At 49.0% G+C, this 14,110-nt stretch overlaps 3 protein-coding genes across 3 annotated transcripts; 1 reads left to right on the top strand and 2 right to left on the bottom strand.

The window, feature by feature from the left end:
* Nucleotides 1-2,816: 2,816 nt before the first annotated feature.
* DEU56DRAFT_755798 (uncharacterized protein) lies at nucleotides 2,817-3,240 on the top strand (the record flags this gene model as incomplete). The annotated part of the gene is made up of 3 exons (XM_041349953.1): nucleotides 2,817-2,834; nucleotides 2,882-2,988; nucleotides 3,036-3,240. The coding sequence occupies 3 exons, from the start codon at nucleotides 2,817-2,819 to the stop codon at nucleotides 3,238-3,240; spliced, it is 330 nt and encodes a 109-aa protein (XP_041208814.1).
* A 321-nt stretch (nucleotides 3,241-3,561) lies between these two features.
* On the bottom strand, nucleotides 3,562-5,974 carry DEU56DRAFT_755797 (uncharacterized protein; the record flags this gene model as incomplete). The annotated part of the gene is made up of 9 exons (XM_041349952.1): nucleotides 3,562-3,953; nucleotides 3,983-4,418; nucleotides 4,474-4,539; nucleotides 4,643-4,690; nucleotides 4,742-4,890; nucleotides 5,283-5,337; nucleotides 5,392-5,640; nucleotides 5,688-5,765; nucleotides 5,822-5,974. 9 exons carry the CDS (start codon nucleotides 5,972-5,974, stop codon nucleotides 3,562-3,564), a joined length of 1,626 nt encoding a protein of 541 aa, XP_041208813.1.
* A 2,355-nt stretch (nucleotides 5,975-8,329) lies between these two features.
* DEU56DRAFT_755796 (uncharacterized protein) lies at nucleotides 8,330-11,770 on the bottom strand (the record flags this gene model as incomplete). Its single annotated transcript, XM_041349951.1, has 13 exons — nucleotides 8,330-8,831; nucleotides 8,884-9,071; nucleotides 9,124-9,512; nucleotides 9,566-9,849; nucleotides 9,910-10,056; nucleotides 10,191-10,201; nucleotides 10,299-10,383; nucleotides 10,434-10,549; nucleotides 10,741-10,848; nucleotides 10,954-11,021; nucleotides 11,062-11,323; nucleotides 11,376-11,670; nucleotides 11,727-11,770. The coding sequence occupies 13 exons, from the start codon at nucleotides 11,768-11,770 to the stop codon at nucleotides 8,330-8,332; spliced, it is 2,499 nt and encodes an 832-aa protein (XP_041208812.1).
* Nucleotides 11,771-14,110: the final 2,340 nt, after the last annotated feature.

The raw sequence follows: 14,110 nt of genomic DNA, 5'->3' as shown, positions 1-14,110 counted from the left end.
ATTGAAAACTAGTCGTATCGTCCAGCTGTGGGCTTGAAGACGAGGAAGTGGAAAGTACTGCTCGGTCCTTTTCTCACCGATCTATAGTACGTGTACTGGTTATTGAGGATCGACTGAGTGTCTCAAACTTGCAATTAATGTCATTCCTCATGATCATGTCGTCGGATTCAGGTTGCTTTTAGCCGAGTTCAGTCACTAGTACTGGCAGATCCTCATTCAGGCCACGTACTCAATGGATCCTTACTAGTGAACAACGTTAACCGTGGCTCTACCTGCCATCTTTGCAAATAAAAAATCCAAACAGCGCTCAGGCCGCCATCGTCGATTCGTCTTTTCACAAGTGTCCATGCCGAGCGCATCCTATTGCAAAAGGTACACTGATCGCAAGTACTAGTTATACAAGTCCCTTAATACCGCCGCACTCTTCCAACGAACTTGATCTTCGCGCGATTCCATCATGATGCGCAGCCTCTCCTGGATGTAATCCAAGACAAAGGAGGAGGATCTCGAACAACGATAGAGTGGTTATTCTGATGATAGTGAAACAAGTAAGGCCGGGTCATTCTTATTGGGCGCTGCACAATGTCGAGACTGGTTGACTGATCAATAGAACACAGACACCATACCCACATTCCAGCTTGCTACCGGTACGATCAAAGGACGCACCAAGGAACTCCAAGCGCCCTTCGTGTTCGACTTTGAACAGCGGATCATATTGGTTCATATACTATGGGCCCTCGCGCGGACCGCCGACGTTTCAATCCTACCATGCTGCCAGCACAACTCACCAGTACACTAATTACGCCTCACCACCAACTGCTGATAGTACATCAGAGAATTCAAGAGTCCTTGAGATTGTAACCGTGTGAACTATAGAAGAATATAATTCTGCTCCACCTAAATATGCCTATATATACTGCGAGAGATTGTCGTTGTGGGTACATAACCATGAATGCCTGCAAATGTAGACTACAACGAGTAGTTCAAAACAAAATTACGATATTGTATCATCACCCCCAGTACGGATAGTTAGTGTATCGACATCGGATTTGTTAGGTGTTTTCGTTTCCCTTATTAACGTTCTGGGCTACAAGGCTATTGAAGACATTCTCATGGAAAGTGGCTTTGGCATTTTTCATCAACGTTGGATCAGCGTGGGGGTTCGTGGCAAGGTCACAACATTGTACCATCGCGGCCGACGAGGGACGATAGTGTGATTATGTCCCACTTGTTGAGCAAGCTCATTCTCCTTGACTAAAGTTTTGAACTATAAGGCTATCCATACCACGAAAAATTGAGTCGTTGTACATAGCCATAGGATGTCTGCAAATTGCACGTCAAATTGCTAAACTATAATAGATACAACGGTTTGTGCCATAGAGCAAAGATGTGATGATATCCCGCCAGAAGCGCGAATTTTCCTTCTCAGCCGACCCGGAAAAGATATTTCAAAGATTGCATTGCTATATACTCGGCTCGGGCTCGGCCGGCTTCTGCGAATTTCGTGGCATACTGCACCAAATGCTCATGTGCTCACAGGAGACTAAATGCTGAGACCATTGATATAGCTTCCAAGTTCAGGTTGTCTAGTAGTACATTTCCGAAGTTCAAGCGCTGATTGACATATTCCCCAACTACCTCACAGGTCGCTCGGCGGATACACAACAATGGTGTCACAATGTGAGTGAAAACGAGAACCGATAAGGTCGTAGCTCCAGTGGACTTGCGAGCGGTTTGCTGGATTAAGGGTGAGTATAACGTATTGTAGATGAGTGTTCTGCAAACACACCTTGGTACGGGCCATTACGATGATTTAGCCAGGGGATGAAAAGTGTTGGATGACGGCAAAACGACGGGTGATGGAGGTTGCGGACGAAGACCCGAGCAAATTCACGCGTGGCTTGTAATTTGCACAATGATTACGAGTACAATGTTTGGCGGTACACATCTACATATTGTAAGGACGGAGTATCGCCTCCACGACCCCTGAGCCGATTTCACTCTTCCCCTGCGAGACCACGGTTGACGCGCTCGCACTACGGGCCCTAGGAGTGAGAAAATCGACGGCAAGCCCAGACCCTGCGTGGATCATCGGTAGAACCTGCAGCGTCTTCTCGACCTCTGGCACGAAGCCGACAGGATCGACAACCTTGGGTGTAGTGCGCCCGCGTCGGAAATGATACTTGGGGCGTGTAAGCGTGACATTGGCATCAGATTGAGCACGCTTGAGCTTCGAGACCTGCGCAGACGTCGTAAGGCTTGCTCTTTGTGAGTACGAACGGAGCATGCGGGCGGGCTGCGCTTTGGGCGAAGATGCGAAGGGGAGGCGAATTACAACTTCGCGCGGGTGGGGGTTGTGACCGGAGAGACGAGCGCTGCGTCGACGCTGTACATTCCCTTGAGTACTGGTCAGGGAGCTAATGGCTTTGCTGCTGTCTAACGCAAGCAGAGGAGAGGCTCAGATGTCAATACTCTCGATGAGGCGTGAGCCTGACGCAGTAGGCACACATGTGCTCGCGGCACCCATGGAAGCAAGAGGCGGGGGTTGTAGGATGAAACAGATTGAGAGTGCCGATTGCGCTTGCGCCTGACACGCTTGGAGTGAGGTGTAGTATTCGAGTGCAGGTTCGTACAGGGCGTCTTGTAAACTAGGACATCATGTGGCGCAACCGTAGGAAACCTTTGCGAAATGTGCACCGCGATATACCAAAAGCGACGTCACACTACGTCACACTATGTCACACCAAAAAAAAGGGTGATGCCAATGTGCCGCTGTGACGCACAGCCATACTATCAATCTCACTAGATTACTATCAATGGGACCTCAAAATCCTGTAAGTGAATTAAATGCTCGTTGATCATCCACTCACATGATTCAAAGAGATATGCACGATTTGTTGAAGACCATAGGGCCGTAGCGGTGGTGATCGCGGGTAGACCAATGGTGTTGCGACCAAGGCACGTGGTGCCAAGAGAGGGATATCAAAGGTGAGTACTGGATCTACTGCTGATACGACAATTTCTTACCTCCGTAGTATCGGTCCGTCCGTTATGCGAGATCGCATGAGCGTGGATCACAGTGCAGGCACGAGGAATCGAGAGGAGCACCTGCGCGCTCTTTCTGCTTCCGGTGAAAGAGCTTTCGAGGAAAGTGGTGATCCCCGTGACGATGAAGTGCGGAAGGCGAAGATAGATTTAGGGGTGACAATCGAGAGTTCGCGAAACGAGACTGAGAAGTAGGGATCGGATCCGCTGCGACACGACTGGAACATGTCATTCCACCCTAGAAGTAACAAAAATCAACAACAGCAAGTGAATTGAACCAAGAACAGGGCACGTACTTGATTAAAATTGGCGAAAATGACGACATCTCTGGAACAATAATCAGACAGGGTTGTAAGAACACTTGAAGAACACGGTAGCAACGAATGATATGGCCGCCCCGGCCTGCCTGCACGAGTAAACTTTAGCCTAGACCAAGGGCTTAGGGGCTGGGACGTACAAGCGAAGCTAGACCAGCAAGTAGTGCTCCCCCAAGTGCTGCATTATCAATGACGGTATCTAGATAACGTTCCGGTAATGCATCGAGTAGACCTTCAATGGTAGAGTGATGCGCGGGAAGCGAACATGATGGGGCTCTCCTGACGTCGGGACAACGATGGCACTGCATGAGTATTTGCTGGCAATGAGGATGATGACCGGGCCATTGCGAGCTGCCACTTGCAAATCTTCGTACAAAGGTGGAAGTAGGAACCGCGAGAAACCTCGAAGATCACGTATTTCAGCTACCACAGCATCCCATTGCCTTATAAGTTTCCTGTACTCTGTTGCTGCTCGATCAGCAGCAGCTCTGTCGGTGATGGCTGCAGAACCCTGAGCGGCGTTGGAAACGCGCTTGCTCAGCTCCGAAAATTTGCGGGCTAGATGTGGATGTCCCGATTCGAGTTCTTCAACTGGAGTTTTGAGTCGAGAGGCCCCGCACTGTCTACGCCGATGCTACGAAGGTAGGTGCCCTCTGGACAGAGGGGCAGTAGCTTGCAGCACAGCTGCAGGGATTCGTGAATGAAGACGGCGGTGCGTTCCTTGCTGTAGCGCCAGATCAATGCGGAAATGAGATTATAGAGATATAATATGTGGTCGGGATGGCCCTGCGGCCGCAATGCAAGGGCTTCGTGGAAGAGGGAAGTGGTGGTATCAATGTTTTGGAGATCGTTATGAATATAGCCTTGAAGGCGGGCCCACGCAAAGTTGGTTAGAGCCGCTGCGTGATCAGGATGGTCGACCGGACAGCGGTCCAGAACCAACTGAAAACGATCTACAGCACCGTTCATGTGAGAGACCCTCTCGTGTCTCATGTATCTGGAGAATCGTACATGGCCCGCATCTGTTTCTTGAGAAATCTCGCAGTCTACGAGGAACTATAGTTGGTGTTCTGTCAGCACAACTAACAGGACAAAGTCTGGGGTCACTCACGTCAAGTAGTGCGCCGTCCCAAGTATCGCTCACGCTGATGGCCACTGTTGTACATGCTTGGCGGTCCTTAAACAGGGAATAAGAGTGCGTTGATAATTAAGGTAGTAAAGGTTCCTGACCTAGATTTCCAGGGATCTACAAACAAGCCCTCACGCAAAGGAGTAAATACTTCCTCTAAATCGGAAACCACGATCATGCTCGCTGGCGATGAGGCTGGCTAGAAATTGTATACATCAACTTGATGCAATGATGCGAGTTGTGCGCTTACAGTCAGATCGTAAAAGTGCAAGGAAGTGTCATATGTCAGAATCGCAAGCTGGCAGCCTCGGGGAAAGGATGTATCTGACTGGATCCCGTCAAAGGAGGTACCGCTGTATAGTAGATCTCGCAGGACATTGCAGGTAGACTTGAGAAAACCTGTTCATACGGCATCCGCCGAGACGTCAAGTGCAAAAGGGCAGTTCAGGGATTTGGGTTCGCGTGCTTGAGAGGAAGGTGGGTCGATGGAGAAATAAGATGAATTCATCCTCGGTAAAGGTGGCGCCCAGTACTCTTTTCCTGAGACTACAAAGTCAACAGTTCCCTTGTAGACAGTAGGGGAAGAGCAGCGATATCGAGAATGACAACATTATGTACCATGGATAAAAAAACGGATCTGCACTAAGTATCTTCGTAGAAGCGCCCACAGGGAAAACATATCTTGTTGAGGAATTTATTGAATCCGGTAATTGAATCCAAGTCACTAGCTTGGTGGGCGGTGACGACGTGCGATGGATTAGCGCCTGATATGTGCGCCGGTTGCAACGAACCACCTGCTACTACCGGTGGCTTTGGCTTCTTTTTGGGCGCCATTGCGACATACCCCTATGATTAATATTGAAAAAATCAGAAGACCAATGGGATAAAACCGAAATTCACCTGGAACCCGCGCACAGCGTATACCTCAACGACCTCGGGATGTCTCGCCGCTACATCGCGTTCCTCACCTACTCGGACTTCTACTTCTGGCGATTGGTTGAGTACAGGATCGGGGGAAACGTTTGATTCGGAGTGAGCGCGACGCCTGAAAAATCCACGCTTAACTGCCGGGAGGTGATGTTGTGAGATTGCGTGCCAGAACTGATGAAGCGATGATATGCGGGAGGGCTGATCGGGAGTAGGGGACGACTGCATTAACGCGTCAGTGTTAGTTGCGTGACAGACTATGAACTCACCCTGAAAAAATCATCGTAAGGATCGTGCCTACCCTCCTCGATGATGTCGTCGTCCCTCGCCGAATTTGTCGCATCGGCCTGTCAAAGAACGGTGAGAAAACAAAGATAGGAACACGAGTGAGGAGTGTACTTACATTGAGGCAAGAGGACGATGGCGACTGGGATCGTACTTGAGTTGCCGGTGTTGGACTCGGATGGGTTGGATGTTGTTGGAGAACGATAGGCGTGGGACTCTTCTCCACTGTATCGAGAGAGTTAGTGGACGCGTTTCGTAGATGCCAGCACATCTCCTCGACTTACAAGAAATGAGGAGGGTAATGAGATCGCACCTCTGGGACTTAGCTCCTGTGCGCGGGAAGATCTTACCAAAATGAAAACTGTGAGATGAACCAAACCGGTGTGAACCGAACTTGTAACACATTATATGCGGGCCGTCTGACCTACCTTCGAAGTGCGTACACAGTTCGTCCGTATGATGATCCCCATCGAAAAGCGGTAAAAATTCAGGGGGTGGAGGAGATTTCAGTTGGTGACGGCATATCCGGAGGAAGTATAACTGCCGACTCGAAAACCCGCGGTCCAGTCACAGTGTGACCGATCGTGACGCCTGGAAAGTATAGCTGCCGAGTCGAAAAACCACGTGACCAGCCTGGGCTGGTTCACGTGCCCAGTGATCAAAACGATCGGGCGAGACACCCGACACGATGTTGCCGGGGAAATATGTCGGGCCGGATGTCGACACTGCCAACAAAGAGTTAGTCGTGCCGTCAAAGTATAATTGCTCAGCCCCTCTTCAAGGTTGAGACCACTCACCTTTCTTCAGCAATAATTACGTCGGGTCCCGTCTGCAATTGAGAGTTCGTCCGTATGATGATCCCCATCGAGAAGCGGTAACAATTCAGGTGGGTGGAGGAGTATTCAGTTGGTGACGAAATTGTGAGATGAACGCCATGGGAAAACGTACCGAATTCAAAGTCCCGCCGATGATACTTCAGACGGTCGAGTAGAGGTACACGACTTTGTCAATCGATAAAACAGTCGCGGCATTGGGAAGATAAGTAACTGGGGTCCCGAATCGATGCATAATGAATGTCTCTTGTAGCGCGAAAAGACACGCGGTGTGCCAACGGTATATCCGGAGGAAGTAAAATTGGCCAACGATGTTGCCGGGGAAATATGTCGGGCCGGATGTCGACACTGCCACCAATGAGTTAGTCGTTGTCAACATATAATTGCTTCACCCGGTTCAGCCCCTCTTCGAGGTTAAGACCACTCATCAAATGCAGCGACAATCATCAACCAGCCGACCTTTCTTCAGCAATAATTACGTCAGGTCCCGTCTGCAGTTGACAGTAAAAAAACAAAGCAATCAGTAGGGTCTGGCCCAACTGCATCGATACAGTGTGGGCCCAGTAATGATCAGAGTCTCCGAGGTTAGGGCATAAACATGTAAAAACCTAAGCGCCATCATCGGCGCGTTTCAGAACAAAACCGTGTTGATACGCGTCAACAAATTCTTCGTCCAGTAATATTTCCCAGCACGCATAAAACAACTCCCTGCAACAGTGGGTGTGATGGGAGGCCATGCTCGTTTTTGATACTCCAAGACTTTTCGGTCCCAAAGTTTGCCAGATGAGTTGCTGCAGGTAGTAGAATCCGTTAGCGAATGCACACAGGAATAAATGTGGCTTACTCCAGTTGCTGATATGAAGCCTTGGGCATGACCTTTTATGTTATTCTGGCAGCACATAGTAGACTTCTTTGAAAAGCCTCCTGACCTCAGACTGGCCGCCGAGTATGTTGCCGAACAGAAGGATGAAAACAGACATATCAGTGACTTCCTGACCATGAAGGTATTAGGTGAAGGGCGAGGCTGAGTCTAATAACTCGTTTTCGCGGTCCACTGGCCCAAGAAAAACAGTCTTGACTCCTCATGATTTTAAACGGTCCTGGCTACAGAATAAAATTGTCTACGATGTTTCCTAAATCTTTGGTTAAGGCATCTGCGTGTAAGGTCCTAGCTATAGCCTAGGCGCCGTCGAGGTGATTACAGATTACCTTGAGAAGTCGACAAGGACTCACAGCGAATGTACTGATCATGGCGGTCATGATAGTTTTTGAAGGCCAGCTTCAACTTTTCCATTGCGAGGATGGGCTTTGTATCGACATGGCAGACGCGGACTAGGATGCAGTGCATGTGCACATCGATACTGGTAGCTCTTATCGATGAGGCGTAGCACAGGAACAAAACTCGAACAAATAAGATGCAGGATCAGCTGACCGGTTACCCTTCCCACGGTACTTTTGTTGACCATGACTCATTAGAATAATATTAATAGGCTAGCTCCAGGAACATGCAGTTGCATCACGCGCATACACCGTAGTTAATTTTTGAAGGACGCTATATTTTTTCTAATTGGTCTCACTTATCCTCGCGGAAGTGCAGGAACTAGCTAAGGACAAATGGCGGAGACCCGGGCCATGGGTAGAGTCAAAGAATGCGCAAGGGACGTATATTTTCTGTAACGAATAAGTAGATCATACTGTACAATTGAGCAAATGCGATATCTGATGTACCAAAACTTCGAAAAAGGGCGAACGAAACGGCCAAACACTAGCTAGTATATGACGTTAGTGTAATATCATGGCACGTCATGGTAGTACCCTCCGAGTCCGCCCATGAACCCTCCTGTTAGGTACTGATCAGGTTCAACATTTAATGGGTATGTCTGGGGAAAATCAAAGAAGTCGTCACCAAAATTATACGGTAGTTCAACATACGCCGACTCGGACGGCACTGGCATACTAAAGTCTGTGCTAGAAGATGGGACAACAGCCTCAGACAAGCCTGAGTCCACCGTGACTGCTGCCGACATTTGCGGGTGCACAGTCGAAGGTGGGGCGATATCAGCCCGCGGAAAGATCAGCTCCTCGATGGAATCAGGAACGTAAACAGATTTGGAGTAGTCTGGCATCAGACGCCCGTGTGACCCCGCCATCACCAAATCTCGACTGACTTGGGGGAACAGCAGGCCAGTGGCCCGTGCGTATTGTCGTGCCTCGTGTACTATTTGCGAATCTTCCTCCGTTAAACCGATCGCATTTTCGGGCGGATCCAGGCCCAGTGAGCCACGGAGAGCAAACCTGAAAAAGTGTGAGCATAACACTCGGGTCCAATGTAGCGAGAATTACTCACATGCCTCGGTGGTGAAGATATAGCAAACGTGCTTCCAGCGCAGCCCCATGGATGGGAGACTTTAATGCCTTCAATATTGCTTCATTGATTGCGTCCTGCTCATCGGCGTATGGATCTGTCTTGAATTGGAGGGAGGCGCCTGTTGGTGACTTTTTTCCCCTTGCAGTGTGTCGGATTGCTAACCTCACCTGTAAACCATACATCAACATGTGAACACTAGAATTAGAGTCGGCAACTTACCGAGACCGCCGATTCTGCTAACATCTGAGACGGAGTAGTTTTGATCTCGCTTCTCATGTCCTCATCTCGGAGTGGCGTGCTTTTGCTAGCGTACCAGTGTGATATGTGCACGTGTTCCACCACGGGGTTTGCGAACAGAAGGATGAAAACAGACATATCAGTGACTTCCTGACCATGAAGGTAATAGGTGAAGGGCGAGGCTGAGTCTAATAACTCGTTTTCGCGGTCATCCATGAAAGCTTGGCGGTCCTGTTCCGACAAGTTGAACTCTGATGGCGGTTCGATGTCGTAGGGATTGGCGAGATACTCCGAAATTTTCGAGAGTTGTCGACGATTGAGCAAGAGGGCCTTTAGAATGCTTTCTATTACCCTCGGGGACGCCTCCAATTCTAGTGTTTGTAAATGAGTTCTGTCGTGATCCGGGATGGTAATGAGTACGTACCACATCCAAACTTTGTGTTGGCCTGGTTAACGAGCTCGATGATGTAGCCGTTCGTGACCTTTTTTTCTTCTGGGGTGATGTTTCGTAACCAGCCTGTGGTCGTAACGGAGTTGAGAATGATGCGCCTTTTCGCCCATGCGAGGGCGACTTGTTCAGTTGGACTGTGCTCATTGAACCGCTTTCCCTCCGTGTCACCCGGGCCCATATTACTGGTCGTGTCAGCCGATATCAAGCTCGTCGACGCCAACGATGCGGAGTCGGAGTGTGCGTCACGACCACTAGTACTGCGTGAGTAAGGAAATATGCGATGCGATAATCCTGGGGTGTGAGGCCGCAGGGCGGACCGCCGCCTGGTGCAACTGGAGGGATCATTTGAGTCGTATGGGAAAGTACGAAACGACATGATGGTGGGCTTGGATTTGGAGTAAGGGAGAATTCGAGGGAGGCGAATTAAATAGCGGGATACCAGTACATCAATATTGAGTTGTAAACTGTAATCGAAAAATGTTTATTATTAGATCGACACTGCCAGTGGTCCAAGATGAGAATGGTCGACGAAGCTGACCTGTTTCCAACCAGTCTGACCCGGGAATTTGCGCGTCAAGCGGACCTCATGCAAACTTACCAAAAACTTGGCTATAGGGGAATGATGTTAGGGCATGAACATGTAAAAACCTAAGCGCCATTGACGGTGATTACTAGCTGTTGCTCGCATAGAATTACATTTACGCACCTGCCCTTCATTGTGACTCGATGATAAGACTGTGATCTCCCCCGGATCTCCGAAAATTTCGTTTGGTTGAAAACGCTCAGGCCTTCTGTATTCAATAGTGATTTTCAAATAGATCGTTCAATTCGATTGACTTACTGATGCGGCATCCAGGACTCCATAACGTTAACGTGAATGGTCGATATAGTGTAACATTTATCGGTCAAGCAGAATGATGACGGGATAATAACAGTGGTCTTAACCTTGAAGAGGGGCTGAACCGGGTGAAGTAATTATACCAAATATGGCAACTCACAGCTGACGACGTTGCACAATTGGTTTCTTAACACTTAGCAAACTTTTCCCCATTGCGACGCTTGCTTATGTGAATCTGAGAAGGGCAAGCGGGACGGTATTGACGAATATGCGCACAGACCAAAGAACTCGGCCTGAGCCGAGTGCGAACCTTGACTCGACTTGTTTGTTCATTGACTGAGGATACTACAGTAATGGGTGAAACACTTGCCGTGGAACTTGCACCATTCAACATACGCGTCCTGATCGTCGAGGAAACCTAATAAAACTCGAATTCCAGGTTTGAAACTAAAAACTACATTGAAAAGAACATACATGCTTAGGAAATATAATAAAAATTGTCATTCTTCCAAATCCGACGTACAGGTTGAACTGCAAAGAGATCCAGATACCAATGGAGCTGCCCCAGGTTTATCCGACTCATCTGAAGAGCTTTCGCACCAAGGCCCGATATCACTGGGGTCGAACCTACAACCTTTGTTTCCTATCGCCGTAACTCCTGCATCCTCGAGGATGTTGCGGATAGCACCAATTTGAGCGTCAATCCCCTTCATCTCTGTTTGGGACAAGTCTTCTTCACCTTCAAGGATAGCTCTTATGAGATCTAGTTCGCGGCAGCGAAGGCGTTGATATCGCATTCTCGCGGCTATAGCCCGGCGAGTGATGCGCGATAGTTCGAGCTTGCGTTCGTTGAGATAATTTGTAGCTTCTGGTGAGGGCGCAGGAGTGTTCCACTTAAAAATATATATATGAAAATCTGGACGTCTAAAATTCCACTGAACACACCGTAGTTTGGAGATTCTTGAATTTCTTTGTAGGTGGGTTGCAATCCTCATATTGGAGGCCACCTTGAACTAAGCCATACGTGATGGGGCGCTTGCGATGACCGCCGTTACCCAAGCTCTGCATTGGATTTGGAGTGCTAAACTCATCAACGTGAGGGGCAGAATTATTGGCAACAGTCTTTGCGCGTGACGGGATGCGAGGGCTACTCATGGGAGGCGAGCTACACGTGGGAGGGGTGCTACACTTGAGAGGGGAGCTACTAGGTCCAATAGATGTCGGTGATGTGGATAACGACCTGCAAGATACAGTAAATGGAGGTGCAGTATTTAGCCACAATTTGGAACAACAAACCTGGGCTTATTAGAATTACCTCTTGATTCTGAAGAGCTACTCATCGCAAATGCTGTCTAGTGGTTGTATCGGGTTGTGAGAACTTCAACCAAAGGAGGAGGCCTAAGGATTGAATAGTCGGCAACATCCGAACGCGGAGTCCTGCGTGAGAGAAGTGGTTGCTCGGATCATCCATCAGTCCTTATCGTCAGAGTATATTCAGTACTCAGCTATTAATTTATAAGACTCCTCGCCAGGAAAGGACATATTCATTCTGAACGACTCCTTGAGGTTGCAACGTTGAGGCTCGGCCAAGCGAAAGTCCTTGAAAGCGCGGGTCTGACTTACCCATCTACTGGTAATACGATCATGGTTGACAACGTTGAAGGAAGACTCGGAAGGATATAGGTCATGCCAAAGTCATTCGATGACTACTTCGCAATCACCAGAATCTGCCAACTGCGGGAGGGTCAGCGGTCACGGTCCAATACTGAGGGAATGGCCGGGTGAGTCAGACCATGAAATACGTGCAACGCAGTAGTTCATGTTGATTTGGAAGCACCGGAACCATTAAATTTGGGGTCTTGCGTCGCGGATTGTGTACGGAACATACTGCCGAAGGGCAATGGAACAGTTGACGCGGCAGTACAAAACAGGTAAGTCCCAGTGAGCTCTATGACCACACTCATTAATATTGAAATTGGACCGTAGGTACTATATGTAGCCGCTTACTAGCATCAACTTTGAAGAACTGTATGACATAGTTGCATCTCAAAGACTCGAACGACTGCCGTTGCCTCGCAGTTGAAGCTAGCCGCATCTTCTTCAAGTTGCTAGCAACTCAAAAGTGCAATGCGTCTGGGCCTTGCAGGATCTCTTTGGATTGTCGCCCTCCTTTCAAGCTTGTTTTCGCTAATGGTGTCGTGCGGTGGTACAGGTTGCTCTTGGGAGAGGGCGACGGATGCACGTGGACTCAACAGGCATCGTGCATCATGTCATTCCTACAAGACGTCTAGCTTGCTTGCAACTCAGAAGAGACAGGAACGCGCCAGAGATGCTGTCTCCGCAAATTTGGCTCCCTACCGTAACCTGCGACGGCCATTCGTGAAGCCTTCACATGTAAGTGGTCCTCTTAGCTACCATGGTTATCCTTAACTCGTGTGAACTTGAACATCAGAGAACTGGCCGTCCAAAACCAATTGCTCCTTGCCGGTCACCGGCAGAGCAGAGGCGAGGGTCTGCCCCTCGCATCGGTGATACATCCAAGTCCAGTCTCGCCAACTCGCAGCACTGCACCAACCCAGAAAACGACAACGATGTTGAGATGGATGTCGACATAGATACCTCTGGTTCGTGTGTCTTTGAATAGCGGACATAGCGTTCTAATCACTTTACTTGTTTAGATGAACGGGCACGCCCTATGAGACGAATCCCAAGGCATTATGGTGATGTCGAGCGCTCCGAGGAGGATCTTAACATCTCTGATAATACTGATGATCACAATGTATCGACTCAAAATTCGGGTACCCTTCCAGCTCGAGCCAGGATTCGACGTGTTCTTCTGACGCTGGCAGATACACTTCAGACAACCTTCAACTCATTCGGTCTTTGCAGACTGTACCCTCGTCGTCCTTCATTCGAGCCGGATAAATTTGTTCCATCCTCGTTACTTGCGAGGACGTGTCCTACTGCTGCTGAAGGCACTGATTCTCCACCGCAGGTCTTTGCTCCTCCGTACCCCTTCGCAAATATGACGATCTATCGGCTCATCTCCTGGATGAATTCTGGTAGCAGTCGGGTATCGGAATCTAAAGTTGCGTCCCTCGTCAAGGATGTAATGCTAGCAGAGGATTTTGACCGCGAACACCTTCAAGGATTCTCGGTGAGGCAAAGCTTGCGAGAATTGGATAAAGATGAGAGCGGGAAGAGAATCACCTTTCCGGATGACTGGATCGAGACCTCCGTCACTGTTGACATTCCAACGAGGGCAAGGGAGGATAGTCCAATGCCTTATACCGTTCCCGGGTTTCATTACCGCCCTCTTATTGAAGTTATACGTGCGGCATTCGCAGATGCTCAAGCAGGGGCATTTCACCTCTTGCCCTTCAAACGTCTGTGGAAGGATCCTCTAGATGGGCACGAAGAGCGGATATACGACGAACTTTACACCTCAGATGCCTGGTTGGAAGCTCAGGACAGTATTCACAAGCAACCGAAGGAGCCTGGGTGTTCGTTGGAACGGGTCGTCGCAGGTCTAATGTTCTTTTCCGACGCGACTCACCTGGCAAATTTTGGGACCGCAAAGGCTTGGCCGCTTTATGCGTACTTCGGAAATCTGACGAAATATATACGCTCGTCACCAACATCGGGATCATGTCACCTCGTAGGATTCTTTCCGTCGGTGA

Source organism: Suillus clintonianus (genome assembly GCF_016758775.1).
Source record: "Suillus clintonianus strain FC179 chromosome Unknown DEU56scaffold_32, whole genome shotgun sequence".
Taxonomy (NCBI): Eukaryota; Fungi; Basidiomycota; class Agaricomycetes; order Boletales; family Suillaceae; genus Suillus; species Suillus clintonianus.
Note: the sequence above shows the minus strand (reverse complement) of the source record. Positions and strands in the feature narration are given on the sequence as shown.